Source organism: Ursus arctos, unplaced genomic scaffold (genome assembly GCF_023065955.2).
Source record: "Ursus arctos isolate Adak ecotype North America unplaced genomic scaffold, UrsArc2.0 scaffold_10, whole genome shotgun sequence".
Lineage (NCBI taxonomy): Eukaryota > Metazoa > Chordata > Mammalia > Carnivora > Ursidae > Ursus > Ursus arctos.
The window spans coordinates 69,462,295-69,480,615 of NW_026622764.1; the positions used below are offsets into that span (position 1 = coordinate 69,462,295).

General features: G+C 40.7%; 1 protein-coding gene across 2 annotated transcripts in view; it reads right to left on the reverse strand.

Annotated features, from left to right (window-relative positions):
* MTUS2 (microtubule associated scaffold protein 2) overlaps positions 1 to 18,321 on the reverse strand; it is a 553,081-nt gene that overhangs the window by 169,959 nt on the left and 364,801 nt on the right. For both annotated transcript variants that reach the window (XM_057309483.1, XM_057309482.1), the window contains exon 6: positions 6,545 to 6,706. In XM_057309483.1, the coding sequence (XP_057165466.1) occupies positions 6,545 to 6,706 (162 nt within the window). The remainder of the gene's footprint in view (positions 1 to 6,544; positions 6,707 to 18,321) is intronic.

Sequence of the window (18,321 nt, forward strand, 5' to 3'; positions counted from 1 at the left end):
AAAAGCAAGATGCAGAACTATATATAAATCTTCAACTAAAGTATGAAAAAAGTTCCCTACCTGTACAGAAAAAAGACTGGAAGGAACTATGCTGATATATATTAGTGGCTATTCATGGACAGTGAAGTTGTGAAATATTTTATTTATTTTTTCTGTATTCTTCATGCTTTCTCCTCAGAACAAATTATTATCCTATTTTTACTGCATTATTTTAATATATTTCAGTGCCAAATTAAAATATGTATGGAAAAGTTCTAACACTACAGAAAGAAGATAAAACTGAAAAATGAATATTTTCTTCTCATCACAACTTCTCCTTTAGTTGGACACCACACTGCTAATAGCTGTTAACTACTTAAATGATACTTTCTACACCTTTTCTGTAAATATAGAAAAAGGCTTAGATAAAAAAGATTTATTTTTATTTCAGGTTTGGCAAAAATGGGATTTTCTGCAGCTTTTTTCCTTTAACAATGTATTATGGACATCCTTCCATATAACTCATAAACAGCTGTCTCATTCTTTTGAAAGACTACATAACAATCTAGTGAATAGATGTATCATAGCTTATTTAAATATTTCCATACTGACGAATATTTAGATTGTTTCCAATTTTTTAGTATTAAAGTCATGTTGTAAAAAAAGTACCTCTACTTACATCATTGCTGCCTGACAAAGAATTTTCATGTGAGAGATTCCCAGAAGTAAAAAAAATGGATTGCACATTATATACACTTAAATTTTCATCGATGACAAACTACCCTCTAAAAGCTTACTCAAATTTATATTCCCATTAATGCTACTATAGTGTTTATTTCCCATATTCTTACTAATGCTGGCTATAATGAACCTTTTTAATTTCTTCTAATCCAAATGAAAAAGATGGTATCTCATTAAAAAAAAACATTAAATGTATTTAGTTACTAGTGCTTTTGAACATCTTTTCATATGTTTATGGCCATTGATTATTATTCTGTACTTCTACTGTATGAATTACCCATTCATATCTTCTAACTGTTTTTCCAATTAAGCTGTATTTTTCCTATTTGCTTTCATATGACACTTTGCTGCAGCATTTTCAGATGCGAGACTCGATCCCTGGACCCTGGGATCGTGACCTGAGCTGAAGGCAGACACTTAACTGACCAAGCCACCTATGCATCTCTCCAGGTTTCATATCATGTATAGAAAGGCTTTCCCTATTCCAAAATCTTGAACTATTTTCTAATTATTTTATTATCAGAATAGATATGTTTAAGACAAAATTGTTGTCCACTATGTTGTTCAATATATATATTTTTTAAATTCACAGAATTAAATCTTAAAATCTTAAAAATTTGTGCTAGGAAATGAGCTTCTCTCTTCTGAAGAAGTGACATACTCTTTTCTTTTTTTCCCTGTGTTCCTTCTTTTGCTCTTGTAGCCAGGAAACCCTGTGCCTAGTTTTATCAGGATTTTCTTTTTGTATTCCTTGAAGTTTTATCCTTGAATCTGTGTTACTCTGTGCCCTTTACTGAATGCTACTTTGGATCTTTTCTGAAGTCAGAAAGCAACTAAATAAATAAATTAGAAAATGATTAAAGAAATAAAGGGAAAGTGATTACATGAATAAATAATGAAAACCTATTATATTTAATTTAAACTTTCTCAGGCAATGGTTCTTAATCCACTTTACTATGAATTCTAGGTCCGCTAGAATTAACTGGAATCCCACTGATAAGATTATAGATCTCTTGCTCTCACTCTAATAGTTCATAACTGTTAACCTTATTGCGAGCTTCTTAAAAAGTAGAACTGTTTTAATTATCCTTGAATCCAAGTCACCTTATGGCTTAAAATAAGCACTTTGATGTTTCCTGAATGAATGAACCAGAAAAAAGTCACTCACATCAGAAATCTAGGTGAAAGGCAACAGCCCAAGTACTCCCCGGGTATGTTCTACTATGGGTATGTGTTGAATCTACAATTGTGGATGACAGTAATTAAGCAGATGACCCAAAGATACAAGAGCTCTGCCATCATTAGCCTGGACTCACCAAGGGAAAGAAGCAAAACATTGCAGTTTAGAAATGTTTCCAATAACATGGCTTAAAACAAGGGTTGACATTATCTCAGTAATTAAGATACCCACACACCTTAGAGTCCCAAGAAATCCTATTATTTGGGATTTAATTGTAATCTGCATGCCTACCTTCTGCTTTTTAAGTAGCTTGATGACACAAGGCAATGTGAAAGCTGATTTTGCTTTTGAAACTGGGTTTTATTTAACTTAGAAATTCAAACTAATGGAATAAATGCAGAGCTAAAATTCAATGACAGAATTTATCTTTTAACAATTTATTGTTTCACATCCCGAGTCTTGGTTTGCCAATCTGTAATTTGTAAAATAATGTTTTTTCTCCCTACCTCTCAGAGTTTTTGTGAGGATAAAATTAAATTCAGTACATTAAGGTGTTTTTATAAAGTAATACAAAGTGGAAGAGAATTCCTGTTATCAAGATCACATGGCTTTCAAAAATCTCTTATATAGCTGAAATATTTGAAAAAATAATGAAATTCTATGGGCCTAAATACTGTTGCTACCTTTCCATCTCTCCTCCACACCTGATGTAACTGATTCCCATTTAACTGTACTTCAACTGAAACAACCACTCTTTCAACACATTTTGCCACGTTATTGCATAATACTTTCAATATACACTAAAGTCAAGAGACTAGTTAGTTTAATGTGTTCTATTAATCAGCTTCAACAATGAGCAATATCTGGTCAATGCTGTTTCATCTTCTGTAAACACACTGACTCCACCTGCCATCATCCTGAGTTAGTTTGAAGCAAATGTGTGAATGTCTAAAATATGACTTCTTAAAAACATAACCACAATTACTACATCATATTTAAAATATTAGCAATACATTCACATTTCCTCAATTATATTTGAAAAAAATTTGGGGGGTGTGTTTATTTGAATTGGGATCCAAAGTAAGATCCATACTTTGCATTCCCCCTCCACTTCTTTTTACCCCCCAAATCGTTTTTTGCCTCTCTTTTTTTACAATTTTTTTTGTTGTGTAAATGGGTTTGTCATATTGCGTTTCCCACTGTTGGGGTCTGTTAATTCTATTTCCGTGGTGCTGTTTAATATGCTTCTCTGTCCTCGTATTTCCAGTAAATTAGTAGTTAGATCTAGACGCTAGTTCAGATTCATTTTGCCCCCACAACCGATTCACAGATAATGTATATATTTTCATCAGCACAGTTTATAACTCCCAGTTGTATCTTCCAATTGTATCTTTCATTGCCTTCCCCACTGATCCACTAGAAGCTGTGAAAAGATATGCTATCCTGTCTTGTTAACTAGAATACTTTTATAAAAGAAACTTCCCTTCATCAAGTATTTGGTTGTCTTGAGGTACAGACTGAACAGAAGCTGAAATGTTTTATTATTTTCCTTATTTACCAGCTTTCAAAATAACAGGTGGTTTCCTAGCATCCTCCAAAGTGGCTAGTTTCTGCTTATCTTTTGTATCATTACGCCCTCGTGGATATACATATATTTTGGTGAATATGAATCCACTGTAGCTGTTATGAATCTTATTGATATTCAAACTTTTTTTTAATCCGTAGGAGCTTATTCAGTTTGACACTTGAGTCATTTTGATATAACTCTAGTAGTCTTTGGATTCTTCTTGGCTTTCTGGCAAGGCAAGATGCTCTGGGACCTATAGCTCCTGCCCTGGACCTGGAACCAGCCATTTCTTCAAGGATCCCTATCTTCCTCTAATGGGAAATGTATTTAGAGATCACAATCTGGGCACTTTTTGTGCCCTTTATTTTTGCTAGTCTACCTTTGGAAAAAATTCCTAGAGGTGGGACTGCTAGGTCAAAGAAGCTCATGTGATTTTATTAGATAATGCCAAATTCCCCGGCACAAGATGCGTCCTAGGTTATATCCCACCGGTAACGTATGAGAGCACCTCCTTCCCTGCAGCTTCCCAACAGCAGATGTTTCCAACCTTTTGGAATTCTCACCAATCTGCTAGCTGAGATATTATAGCCCACTGCTGTTTCACTTTACACTGTTGTTCTTATGAGTAAGGTAGATTATCTTTTCCTTTTTTTTTCCTTTTTATTAGTCTTATTTATTTGAGAGGAGAGAGAGAGCACAAGGAGGGGGAGCGGCAGCAGAGAGGGAGGGAGAAGCAGACTCCCTGCTGAGGAAGGAACCCGATGCAGGACTTGATCCCAGGACCCTGAGATCATGACCGGAGCCAAAGGCAGATGCTTAGCAGACTGAGCCACCCAGGCGCCCCTAAATGATCTTTTCATGTGGCTTTTTCTAAGAACAACTGCCCAAATTCCTAGCCTATTTCTCTACAGCAGTGGTTCACAAAATATGACCCCTAAATCAGCAGCGGGCAGCATCACCTGGGAATTCGTTAGCAATGCAAATTCTCAGGCCCCACCCCAGACCTACTGAATGAGAAAATGTGTACTACTAGAAGGTGATTTTGAGGGCATATCATTACGTGATAAAAGCAAGGCAGAGACAAGTATGTAGAGTAGACTACCTTTTTCCTAAACAATAGGGACATTATATATGTATATACATATATATATAATATTAATTATTATTATTAATTACTGAATGAGATACTCTGGGGATAAGGCCCACTGATCCATGTTTTAACAAGCCCGACAGGTGATTCTAATGCACTAAAATTTGAGAAACTTGCCTAGAGGGTTGATTTAACATCTGTATTTTAACTTCCCTTAAACTTGCCTAATTATTTTCTATTTAGACCAAGGTCAAACTTAATAAACTGGAACTGAAAGATTCAAATGCCACATGGCATTCATAGATTCAGTGGTTGATGTATCCAACCATTAACAAATAGATGGTAAGGATCACTAGAGATCACTGTGGCAGGCAGTGGGGATACTGTGCTAAAGCAACACAGACATAGTCACTGGCTCCCAGAGGTTTCCTTCCGCTGAGGAAGAACAAAACAAGTAATTTAAGTCTTACGAAAGAGGATTATAAGCTGTTACTGCATCCTAGAGCAAGGGGCTCCAGCTAGTCTCAAGGTCAGGGAAATGCAAATTTAATGAACATTGAGATAGTATTTTACTCCTATCAGATGGACAGAAGTTCTAAACAGGGACCATACCTATTCCTAGCAGGGATATGGGCAGACACGTGAAACACTGCAACATCTTTGAGAAGGAATCTAGTGATGCCTATTAATGCATCAACACAGCTATCCATTCCCGGGAATCAATCCCGTAGAAAGAACGCCTCTCGTTCAAGGCCGTTTGCTGCAGCATTGTTCGCAGGGGCACGCTAGTTACCGAGTGAATGCCCACAGTGGGGAATGGTTGAATACATCATGGTATATCCACACCAGGCAGCCACTGAAAAGAACGAGCCATGCCATGATTTGAAGGTATTTCTACGATGTACTCTTTGAATAAAGAAAGTAACATAGTAAGGAAGGCACGTATTGCATGGTACACTGGGCGTTATATGCAACTAATGAATCATCGAACTTTATATCGGAAACCGGGGATGTACTGTATGGTGACGAACATAATATAATAAAAAAATGATTAAAAAAAATAAAAAAGAAAAAGAAAGAAAGTAACATGTAGAAAAATGGGTATAATAAATTCTCAGCTTTAGAAACTCACATAAGCCCATATATGTATGTTGGCATGTGATTGAGCATGGATGAAAAATATGGAAAAATATGGAAGAATAGATACCAACATGGATAAGCCTTCTATAGTGCATTAGGGCTCAACACACATCCTCGCTTCCTCTTCGTGCACTTTCTTATTGTGCAGAAGATGGATGGCTCAGAATTGCAAGCCTGGGCACCCCACAGACAAACGCAGACGTCCTTGGGTGAGATGGGGGCCACACGTACGCTGCCTCGACAAGCATCTTCACTAGCTACACCTTCGCACCAGCTGACTGCCCTGCTTTGGGTCACTAGCTTCATGGGTGTGGAGGGCCGGGGCATCCCTTCTGCTGGCCTGGGTCTAGCAGATACAGCTTGGTTCTGGAGCCCTTCTAAGGCAGCTGCTGCTCCCTGGATCCCAGCTTTCGTGGCATGAGCCTGGAGCCAGAGGTGGGGAACAGAACTCCCAGATCCTTACAGAGGCAGCAGCTCCTGTGGGGTTCCATGACTCACTCCTTGGTCCTATGGTCCTTCCTGTGATTTCATCAACACAGGACTCCAGAGCCAAATGCCAATCTACCTAAAACAGCTTGACCCATTTTTTTTTTTTTTCTTGCAATCAAACTGTATGATTCAATGGGTTACCAGCTGGGGGTGGAGTGACAGTTGTGAGAATTTAAACATCCGAATATAAGAAAGTACCTTGAAAATGGTGGCATATTGTTATTATTAATTTTAAATGCCATTTGAAACTCATCTATCATCCCATCTAAATAACTGATGTACACTGGGGCTCTGAAAAGACTTTTTAATGCAGAAAAGGCACTCCACTGTGGAGCTTCCCCAAAGCACACAGTCTTACCAGCAGGCGTAGCTGTGGATTTTGGTGCCGGAAGCAAACTCCTGCGGGGTGTTGTCACGCTGGAGGATGCTGGAGGGGCCGCCCGGCTGGCCCCCTTGGGTGTGTCTTTGGAAGGCAGAGCTGCCTTCAGAGCCGGCTGGTCTTCATTCCCAAAGGTTGACCCTGTGGGAGGCAGGCAGTGTGTTAATTATAACTTCATGAAAAATGGATGGACCCTCCTTGCCATTTGCAATTGCCAACCAATCCTAACGCTGTCATCTGCTTTAGAACTTGACCTGACTCTTAGTGAGTGGCCTTGAAAAACATTTCTCCGGGACCAGAAGTGGAAAAAAGCGCCCTTTAGTGATCACAGCAAAATCTGTCATTTAAATCCTCTGTGCAAGGGGCTCCACAAAAGACAAGAGCAGCCTCTGAAGATTTTATACCCGTGCGTGAGCACGTGCCCGCACGCACACACACACGCACACGCACGCACGTGCACACGCACACGCACACATGCGCGCGCACACACGCACACGCACGCACACACACACCATTTGCTTATGTGGATGTGTAACTGTACATGTGTACAATACTCATTTGATAACTCACGGAGGAGGAGCAATCCTTTTTCTGAAAACCAGGGTGAGTGACCCAGGAGAGGTGAGAGTACTAAGAGTCGCGCGCACATGCTGCTGCTCCAAGGAGTTTATAGAGAACCCCCCCGACACCCAAGTTATTTGACCTTCAGAACAAGAGGCTTGGGTTGAAGGTAGAGGGGTGAGGGGCATGGGGACAGAGAATCTCTCCGACACCCACGAAGTTTTTTGCCCGAAAAGCTGAGGCCTCTCCAAACTATGAAGCCCCCGAATAGCTTCGCTTCTATCAATTAGCATGTTCTGTCTTCACATAAGGCAGAAGGCAGAAGATGTTCATTGATAATTTCAGTTTACTATTCAATATAGAAACAAACTCTTTGTCTATAGGACAGTTCGTTTATAAATGACTGCTCTGACACCCTGAACATATGGCATACTGCGATATGTGTCAGGTTTAAATGCACAAGGCCCCAAGTTTTCTTCTGGAGCCTTCCAAACCTGTGGCTCATACATCTGTCATCTCTTAAAGACAATAACACCACCATCTATTCCCTGTTAAAGATCACTCTTTTAAGTACATCTCTGAGTACAGCTGTGAGGCCTAATCCACTAAATTAAATAGAGCCTGAATGTATTGCAACTACTGCTTGTTTGGAATTAAACTATCCAGTTAGAAACGTGACCATCTACCGTGGAAAATATGCAATGACAGCTGGAAGAAGTATACAGAATTTTAGTGGAAGATTAAATTTTTTTGTTTTCATCATTTTAAAAGGATAGGCATGACATTCTATTTAGATAAGGCCTGCATAAAAATGATAACATTATTCAAACAGCTTTAATATTCAAAATATCCAAGAATTTTATTCAACCACTTAGAGTAAGAGATTGCTGCTTTCCTCCCTCTGCAGACCTGAAAGTCTGTTTAAAATCGGTGAGATTTGTTTTGTTTCTAAAGAAAAGCGTATTTAGGAAAGAAAAATAAAGAATGTGCTATTTCCCAGCACAGAGCCTATGTCCTATGGTTCTTTTCAGGTCAGCGCAAGCTTTTACATAGTTCTAAACAGGGCTAGGAGAATGCATTTGATCGATGCAAACAGAGCAAATGCATCGAAACTTCACCAAAAGGATCTGCACTGTATCCTGAATGTCAGATAAAGAAGTAAGCACCTGTTTGATCCAAAAACTTCATCAGGAAAAGGGACACCATGCACCTGAAAACAATAAATCTTAGCTTCTGAATCACCCAGTGGGCTCACCAGTCCAATCCTAGAATTTAGAGGCTCTCTGGAGGTTTGCAGGACATTTCAGGTGGAAGGAAAGGGCTCAGCCACTGGGTAGATTTCACACGGAATTAGGTACTGCTTGGCTCACTGCTGACATACCAATGGAATAATCTATCTATTAAAACGTGTAGTGGAAGCTGAATTGAACATAAAAAGTTTCACACAGAGCCTTTTACTTAATTTATTAAAGTTTCTTAAGAAGGGAAATGTTTTGTATCATTTGTAAAGTTCAAATGCTCTTTTATCAAATCCTCTTGCACCTGGCATCATCCTCATACGTGAAATGTATTACTCGGAGAACATGTCAATTGAGAGATTTGGCGGCTTTCCAGGCTGGGAAGGAATTCATCTATTTGAAGTACAAAGTGTCAAGGAAGTTATGTGGGTGATGTACTCTCCTCTGAGAGAGGTCTTGAATTAACAAAAAAGAAAATAAAGTAAAATAAAATAGAACTCTATTCTTGTCCATCATTGTGGGAGACAGCTGGCAGTTAATAGTATGACTCTTTGAAAACCAGCTTAAGTCAGCCAGTAATTAAAGACTCATTATTTAGTAAATGAAAAGTACTCAGAATGGCTGTTGAATTCTATAAATGTTCCGGCTACTTCACAACAATGCAGGCAACATTAAATCATTGCTTGATAAGAGAAGAAAACAACTGGAAATAAACAAACTGTGTGAGCCAGAGAAATTTCCGGTGGATTCAGTCAGTGGAGTGGTTCAGGAGTCTAATTCTATCCCTGAATCTGGCCTGAACGATCCAGGTTATCACCTGGATAAATGGTGTAGCCGGAGCAGCAGAACAACCAGGGTGTGCGTACCACCTCCGCCACCTCCCACCTCCCTGCCCCTTCCATTTCTTCACCTGCAAGCGGGATACTGAGAACGGACCTCACAGAGCCCTTGTGGGAAGTGAAAGGGCTAATGCAAGTGAAGTTTATTTTATTTTATTTTAAAGATTTTATTTATTTATTTGACAGAGACAGAGACAGGCAGTGAGAGAGGGAACACAAGCAGGGGGAGTGGGAGAGGAAGAAGCAGGCTCCCAGCGGAGGAGCCTGATGTGCGGCTCGATCCCATAACGCCGGGATCACGCCCTGAGCCGAAGGCAGACGCTTAACCGCTGTGCCACCCAGGCGCCCCAGCAAATCAGTTTTTTATGGGAACTTGCAACGTACCCAAGAATTAACATCAGATGCACTGTTCCAAGTGAGGAGAAAAGAAAGGATTGAAATAAACCTGACAGCAACTGCAGGATGTAAGACTAAAGAGATACAGTATGATTGTCTTTAGATACTTATGATGAACTACTTGAGACACAGGGAAAGGGGAGAATCAGGACATAAGGGACCACCATGTTTGAGAGTATCGAACATTGCAGGTTCCATGATGAGTGAAACTGTTAGGACCCAGGGCATGAGCCAGATACCAAAGCGGCTTTCCAAATTGCTTGTTGCAATCTGCACCCACCACAGGTAGTGAACTGTCAGACTTTAATTAATGAATGAAATCGGTTTTCATTTACAGGTCTCTGACAGGCAGTGAAGTGGAACACTTTTTTCATACTCAAGCTTTTTCTTCCATAAGATACCCATTCATAAACTCTGCCCACTTTCCTACTAAAGTATTTTGCTTTTCTAATTGACATACAGTTTTTTTTTTTAATATTCTGGATACTGATGCCTTATTGGTATATATTTCAAATATTCTTCCAGTCTTTGACTAGCCTCCACAGTGATGGTGACTTTATTCAGAAGTTATTCATTTTTTTTAAAGATTTTATTTATTTATTTGACAGAGATAGAGACAGCCAGCGAGAGAGGGAACACAAGCAGGGGGAGTGGGAGAGGAAGAAGCAGGCTCATAGCGGAGGAGCCTGATGTGGGGCTCGATCCCATAACGCCGGGATCACGCCCTGAGCCGAAGGCAGACGCTTAACCGCTGTGCCACCCAGGCGCCCCCAGAAGTTATTCATTTTAATGTGGTTCATTGTTCTCAGTCTTTCTCCACTTGATTTGTATACCTTATGTGTCTTAGCTTTTCATTGTCTACCTGAGATAATAAAGATGTTCTCCTAGGTATTCTTCTAAAAGGTTTAAAACTTTGTTTTTCACATGAGATCACTAATTCACCTGGAATGGAGCATGGAGTAGGGACTGGATTTGTGGTGGCTGTTTCCTATATAGACCACCAATTATCCCAGCCCTGTGTATTGGACAGTCCATCTTCTCTGCACTATCTGACTGCCGGCTGTTGTGTGTCACGGTTCCATATAGGCGTGACTATTAGAGTAAGCTAACAACGCCCAAATTTCAGTAATTTAACATAACAAAAATTTCTCTCTCAATCATGAATCATCTCACACAGGTAATGTGGATGATCTGCCGTCCTGGGGAGCTCGACTCCAGGCAAGAACTCAGGGACTCTGGCTCCTTCCAGCTTGTGTTTTTGCCCTACTATGCGTTTCTCAAGAGACATTAATATGCAGCTGGTATACGGAGAGAAAATGAATTATTCATGGAAGGATTTTTGGGGTCAGGACTGGAAGTGGGGTGTATCCTTTCTGCCAGGAGTCCAATGGCTGGGAAATGTAGTTTAGTTTATGCCCAGGAGAGAAAGAAAATCATTTGGTGAACACCTATCCACTTTGCCACACGAGGCTCCATTTCTGAACTCTATATTTTGTTTCATTGATCTCTTTCTCACTATACCAATACTATACCATATATATTTACTATCGTTTAAGACCAGGACTGGAATATTGAACCAGTATAAGACAAGTACCTCTAACTTTGTTCCTTTACTTTACAATTTTCTTAACCCAAATATTCCTGACCTTTCTCTTACATAGAAATTCTAGAATCTACTTGTCAAGTTCTAGGAAAAGTGGTCAGAATTTCCAATTATATACAATTAAATCTTCTTTCTGAACTGCAACTTACTTAAAGGAAGAGCAAGCACAGATGTCATGTAACAGGCCATGGAGAACAAGGGCTACTAAATGTTAGCTCAGCAAACATATGAGCACCAGTTATACTCTGGGTGCCACTTTAGATGGCAGAGGTGCAAAGAAGGCAGAGTTCCATGAGAAAGCAAACACCAAGTAAGTGGTTCTAAAAAGAGGCAGCACTAAATAAATAATAATAAATAATAAAATTTAAAAAATAATAAAAGGGGGCACCTAGGTGACTCAGTCGGTTAAGCATCTGCCTTCGGCTCAGGTCATGATCCCAGAGTCCTGAGATCGAGCCCTGCATCAGGCTTCCTGTTCAGCAGAGAGTCTGCTTCTCCCTCTGCCCTTCACCCCACTCGTGTTTTCTCTCTTTCTCTCTCTCTCACTCTCTTTTGAAAATAAATTAAAAATAAAATAAAATAATAAAATGGGGCACCTGGGTGGCTCTACCAGTTAAGTGTCTGACTCTTGATTTCAGCTCAGGTCATGATTTCAGGGTCATGAGATCAAGCCCTGCATTGGGTTCCATGTCAGCGAGGAGTCTGTTTCTCTCTCCCTCTGCTTCTGTCCCTTCCCACAGCTTGTGTGTTTGTGTGCACATTCTCTCTCTAAAATAAATAAATAAATCTTTAAAAAATTATAATAAAATAAAATAAAAATAAAAAGAGGGAGCACTATTCCTTAAGGGATCAAAATTTGGGATACTTTGGGTTGAAGCAATATTGGCATTTAGTGGGTAGGGCTGTCAATACCTCTGTTCAGAAGACATGCAGAAATATAAGAGACCATGGAGAACAAGGGCTAATAAATGTTAGCTGAAGGGTACCAGGGCAGGGAGAAAAAATAACATTTTTAGTAAACGATCACATTCATAAAAGGATTTTCTCTCTACCATTTTTAACTCTCTGAGTTGCCAGCTTATTCTCCTTAATTCTTCCCTTTTTCAATGTCAGTGATGCATATTGGACTTGTCATGTTATCACTGCTGAAGCATGAAGGTATTCCTCTGATCGTAGTAACTAAAGGACAATAGCCTCCTGTTTCTCTGCTGGACACTGGCCATCTTTTATAGATATCCAAATCATCATATCATCCACTTACTGCTTGGAAGGTAAGATATCCTTCATTAGAGTGTGAGGATTTGCAAGGTGTATGTCCTGCATGGTTACAGAATCCAGCTGGGTCCAGTTGAATATATAAGCCTAATTGTGCTGTGTTTTCCCCTTTAAACCACCAGGCTTGTTCAGCACCTAGAATCCTAGGATAAAGTGATTTCTCTTTCTTCTAATACAGAAGCTAGAGTTCCTTCCCTACAGTGCTTATATCCCTGAGCTGATGGATCAAGTCTACCAAAATCTCATGGAGTTGAACCCCTACCTCACACCATATGCAAAAACTAATTTAAAATGGATCGAAGACCTAAGGCAAGCACTGAAATTATAAACCTCTTAGAAGAAAACACAAATGTAAATCATAATGACCTTGGGACTAGATAATTGTTTCTTAGATATGACAGCTAAAGCACAAGTAACTAAAGAAAAAATAGATAAGTTAGCCTTCATCAAAATAAAAGCCTTTGTGCTTCAGAGGACACATTAATAAAGTGAAAAGACAACCCACAGAACTGAAGAAAATATTTTCAAATCACTTATCTGATAAGGGTCTAGTATCCAGGATATATAAAGAAGATTTATAACTCAAGCATAGAGACAAAAATTCCATAAAAAATGAACATAGAATTTGAAAATACATTTTTCCAAAGAATATATATGAATAGTCAATAAGCACATGAAAAGGTGGCCAGCGTTTTTAGACATTAGGGAAATGCAAATCAAAGAAACCGCGGTAAACCCACTAGGATGGCTATAATAAAAAATACAGACAATAGCAAGCGTCGGTGGAGATGTGGAGGAGCACTGCTGGTGGGACTGTGGTGCAGGAGCCTCGCATGGCATACTCTTGTACAATACAGAAAAGAATCCTCCAGACCCACCACCACATTACATCCGTTATAGCAGGACAGCAAGTTCTGACATGAGGAGGATGATACTCAACTCCTCCCTGCACCCCTTCACCCTCCTCATCTACTCCCACAAAATCAGGTGTAAGCCTGAGCTGCTCTGGCCCGACACCACAGAGGGAGGAAGAGGCGTGCAAATTCAGGCCACAAGAGGTGGCACCAGAGGCAGGCACGGGGGTGGGGGGGGGGGAAGTGTGAAGGTACAGGGCACCTGATATTCCCCTGCGAAGTAAGTAGCGCCTACTCTAGCTTCTCAGAAGGGTAATTCTGGCTATGGCTGAGGTCAGGAGGAGAAGCTGGGCTTTCTGATCCATATTCCAGAGCACTCTTTCACTACTTCATGCATTGCAATGTCAAGAAGTTAGCATGATTATTAAAAAGAAGAAAGAATGGCAATGAGGGACAGACGCTAACCAGACCAGAATGAGGTTCTTAAAGGGAAGGCTGTAGAAGAAAAGCAAAACCGTTATTAATAATATGAGGGCATTATAGCCAAACCTTAAGAAACATGTTTCACTGATTTTGAATATTTATACATATTATAATGATTAAACTACTCTCTTCACTGATTTTTTTTTTTTTACAATTCTAGGCAATCAAGTTGTGTAATGTTCTGGCTGCATGATTGCCTAATTGATGCATATTTCATTGATTTAGCAGTAGTTATCACTCGGTGGCAAAATTTAGTTTAATTATTAGAGTACCAACTGAATGTTTCATTTCCCACCTTGTGCATATTTTAACCCAGGTGTATATTTTATTCCTCACATTAAAGAGCTAAAGGAAACCCCCTAACTTAGCATTACAGCAAAGTTATTTCTTTGTCGAAATGAAGGAGTCTAAGTGTCCTAGGTTCCAGGCTTTACACTAGGCAGGGGGCTCGGGGCAGACATGGTCCTGATCTCACGCAATGTACCTTTTTCAACAGGCGGACACCCAGACCACAAACAAGTACACAGACTGAAAGAAACACAAGGGGCAGAGCTAGAGCGAAACTCAAGGTTGAAGAACAGGTGCTTGGGGAAGGCCTCCTGACGGAGGTGATACCACAAGGAAACATTTCTCTCAGCTGCACACTAGCACCTGACCTCTTTTATCCTTTATTATTGATATCATCATGATTCTAGAAACTTAGCATTAGAGTGCTGCAATCACCCTTGAATTTCTCTTTCCCTTTTATCAACCGATGCAAGTCAATGTGCTTCCGTTTCCATTCTGGACTTCAGATTTATACCCCCTCTCTGCTCCTGTGGCTGGCCCCCAGTCAGTCCCTTGGCACCTCTTGCAGAGACAATGGAGTCGACTCCTCTCCTCCCCCCACTCCCCCAGCTCCCTCATTCAGTTCACCCTCTTCACTGTGCCCCGCTGTTCTTCCCAAAGCACAAGTGGCTCAACACAGTTTTCCAAGTAACTTACAAACTCTGCTTTCTGACATTCAAATTCTTCCATTATCTGGTCCCAGCTGTCTTTCCTGCCTTACTTCTTGCTCCCACATCAAGAGCAGTATAAACTGCAGGCAGGATTCCCTCTGGGACTTACTGTTCTGCTAGAACCAAGGCTGTGCTTGAGACATGCTGTATAAACAAAGAAAATACTCAGCGTGACTGGGTCCCTCGGCCAGTGCTACCTGTCACAGACCCTTCTTTTCTCAACTGAGCCCACAAGCTCTTGAAAAGCTTCACACGTTCCCCAAATGCTCCTGTGAATGTAGTCACGTGGAGTGAGCATGGCCAAGGTGGCCATTTGTTGTTTAAAAGGTGGGGATTTTCTATGGTGTAGTATGGTGGGGTTTGAGCATTTTTGAAAACAATAAACAGAAAGACAAACATCAGAGTTTAGGCAAAATGGGTGAAGGGGAGAGAGAGGTAGGGGCTTGCAGGGGTGGAATGAATAAGCCATGGGGCTGAAAGGGGTAAGTCATAGGGGTACAGGGGTAAGTCAATGGTATTGTAATAATACGGTCTGGTGACAGATGGGAGCTCCACTTGCGGTGAGCACGGCGTAATGTATAGACTTGTTGAGTCACTGTGTTGGACCTGAAACTAATGTAACATTGTGTGTGCACTATATTCGAATAAAAATTTTTCTTTAATGTTTTTTGTTTTTCTGCCCAAGCCCTACTACCCTTCTCCGCAAGAGGGTCCCATTTACCTAATACTTTCCCTCTATATCTCATTTCAAACTTTGCTTTAGTCTCACCTTAAGCATGAACCTCTGGGTTTGATAAAGTTTGAGAGGCTAATAGTTAAGTGGTTAAGGCCATGTGGGTTCAAACCTCGGAGCTACTTCTTACTAGTTGTCTGACTTGGACAAGTTGTTTAATCTCTCTGTGCTCCATTTCTTCATCTTTAAAGGGGGGATAACAGCAGTACCTACTAATTAGAGTTGAAGTATTCTAAGTGTTATTACACGTTTAGAATAAAGTGTTCAGAATAGCACGTGGCACACATAAGCAGTAAATGATAGCATTGACATCAGCCTACTAACCCGACATAGAGCCTCACGTGAAGCCCATTGGCCCGATCAGCCTATCCCCTCCTCCCTCTTCTTCCAGCCACCCATCTCTTGTGGCTTCGTATCTTTCCAGGGCATTAACTGGGATCACTTCTGGGGGTCTGGCTCTGAACAGGCAGCTCTAGAGAACTACGGTTCTTTTGATACCCATCTTTCCTAAGTAGCCTAAGTCCTAATGAAAGAAAGAGAACATATGGCATACGTTTCACTACTTCCTCTTGACCTAGAGCGAATGTTTACTTCTCACTAAACCAGGAGGTGGCCTCAGAGTCTTTCTCAACACAACACTCCAGGAGGCCAGTAAATGATTCCAGCCCTGGACCAGAGAACATATCCTTATACACTCAGCACCCTTACTAGGTGGCAGAACACACTTCTTTAGGTCAGGGGCTGGGGGGAGAGGATTCCTCTAGGTCCAAAGGAACTTCCTGGATTCCTGCTGCAAGAAGACCTCAGCTCCTAAACTCTTCTGGCTGGGCTCTGACAGTAAGATAACAGTAATAATAATAAAAGTACTCTATAGCATAGTCAAGAACACTGTAGGCTCTGCCCAAATTCAATACCAGATTAGAAACTTACTAGTAATATTCTCTTTAAAAAGTTAATTAAGCCTCTTTTATGAAATGGCTTCATTATTTACCCTCCGTCTTTAGGTTAATCTAAGAATAAAATGAGAGAGTGCCCATTAAGCACTTTGGCAGAGTGGCTTGTGTTCAATAAATGGCAGCTGTCATCAGCAGCAGGAGCCCCGGCATCTGCATATAAAGCTCTCTAATCAGGCAATTTCCTCAAGCTCCCCATCTACCCCACATGACACCAAATGGCACCACGTTTTATGAAATCCTGTTCCCTGCAGCCTATGGAAGTACCCTCAAGACATCCCTAACCCCCCAGATCAACAGCAGAAGCAGATGGTTCCTGCGAGTAGCGAAAGTCGACATCAACAGTCACCTCTGCCTCCCCGGGTTCCTACTGCTCCAACAGGCAGTCTTCCCAGGACCCCGGGGAGAGGCATAAGCTCCCATGTTTTCTTCTTTTGACAGTGATCACAACTAAATCATCACTGAGGACAAAAGTACCTTTGTTCCCCCAATTCTCTACCCTCGCGCTGCCCCCAGGCACCCCAGAAAAGCTTCCACTTCTCCCTCTGGAGTCCATACTGATAATGTAGCAAGGAGGGTCCTCTTTCATATTTCTTTGCAGGAAATGGGGGGAATTTGGGTGCAGGTGAACTGATAAAGCGAGATTCATAGTGCAGGGACACAAACGTCAAAGGGAAAGCAGTCCTGGTGAGTGGTCCTCCTGGGTCCCCCATCTGAGAGACCTGTGACATTCTGTTACCTGGGCAAGTCCATCAGGCCTTCACAGCCTGGTTAAATGCCACCTTCGGTCTAGCATCTTCTCTCCGTTCCCCTCTAGGTAACAGAGCTACTCGAAGAAAGACCCAGCTGCTTAACAAAGAAAGCAAAGGCCAGGGGTAAGAATAAAAGCATCTCTCTTAAAATCACAGAAGTAACCATGGAAGATGAAAGCCAGCATCGTCACCCAGCTCAGGACTTCTGACCTCCCAGCACACAAATCACTTAAAGCTTATTTTTAATTTGAGAAATTCTTTTTACTATTTACCAATTCACATTTGCAAAGGAGAGGATATAGTCAAATATTGATGGGGCTTAGTTACTTAAAAGACCGAGGGCTAATACGACATATCAAGAGGCTTTTGGGTAATTAAAAGCAACTTTTTACCATTCCCCTTTTATATCAATTAGACCAGTTGTAACAAAACCCTTTCCTTATCGGAAGTGCTTAAAAGCTTGAGCCATCACCCACGAACACCCTAGTTCATCACTGTGTGAATCTTTTAGTAGTTAATACCTTGGGGAAAATATTTAAACTGGAGCATTTTAATTATACACTTAATAAGGAAGTTGTTAAAAGATAAGAGCATCTGATTGGAACTCAATTTAAATTCTGCTGAAGTTATTAATATAGTATAAGAAATTATAGAAATGATCAAGGGCTTCTGTATCAGCTTTTATTAATAGAGCAATAAGAAAGTTTAGGTGCTCCATTTCTACGGCTTGGATTTGGTGCCCTATTATAGTCTCCTTTTTTGTGTCACAGATTTAATTAGCTGTTTCCAGGCACCTGAGGGACTCGTGGATTATTCCATGTCAAACACTGCTTTAGTGAGCCACATTATGGCAGCAAACCAAGATCAAACCCCGAGACACCAAGTCAAATGTTGAAAAGTGGCTCATCGCAACTGAGCCCCAACCTCCTTTGCCATGTATTTATACACACTAGAGGGACTCCGAGAAGCAGTCAGATTGTTTCATCTAGCTAGGAGTTTTTGTACTCTTAAAATGAACCATTTCTACTTAGTGGCTTCTGGGGAATACTTTAAGGGAAACCTTGAAGGGAG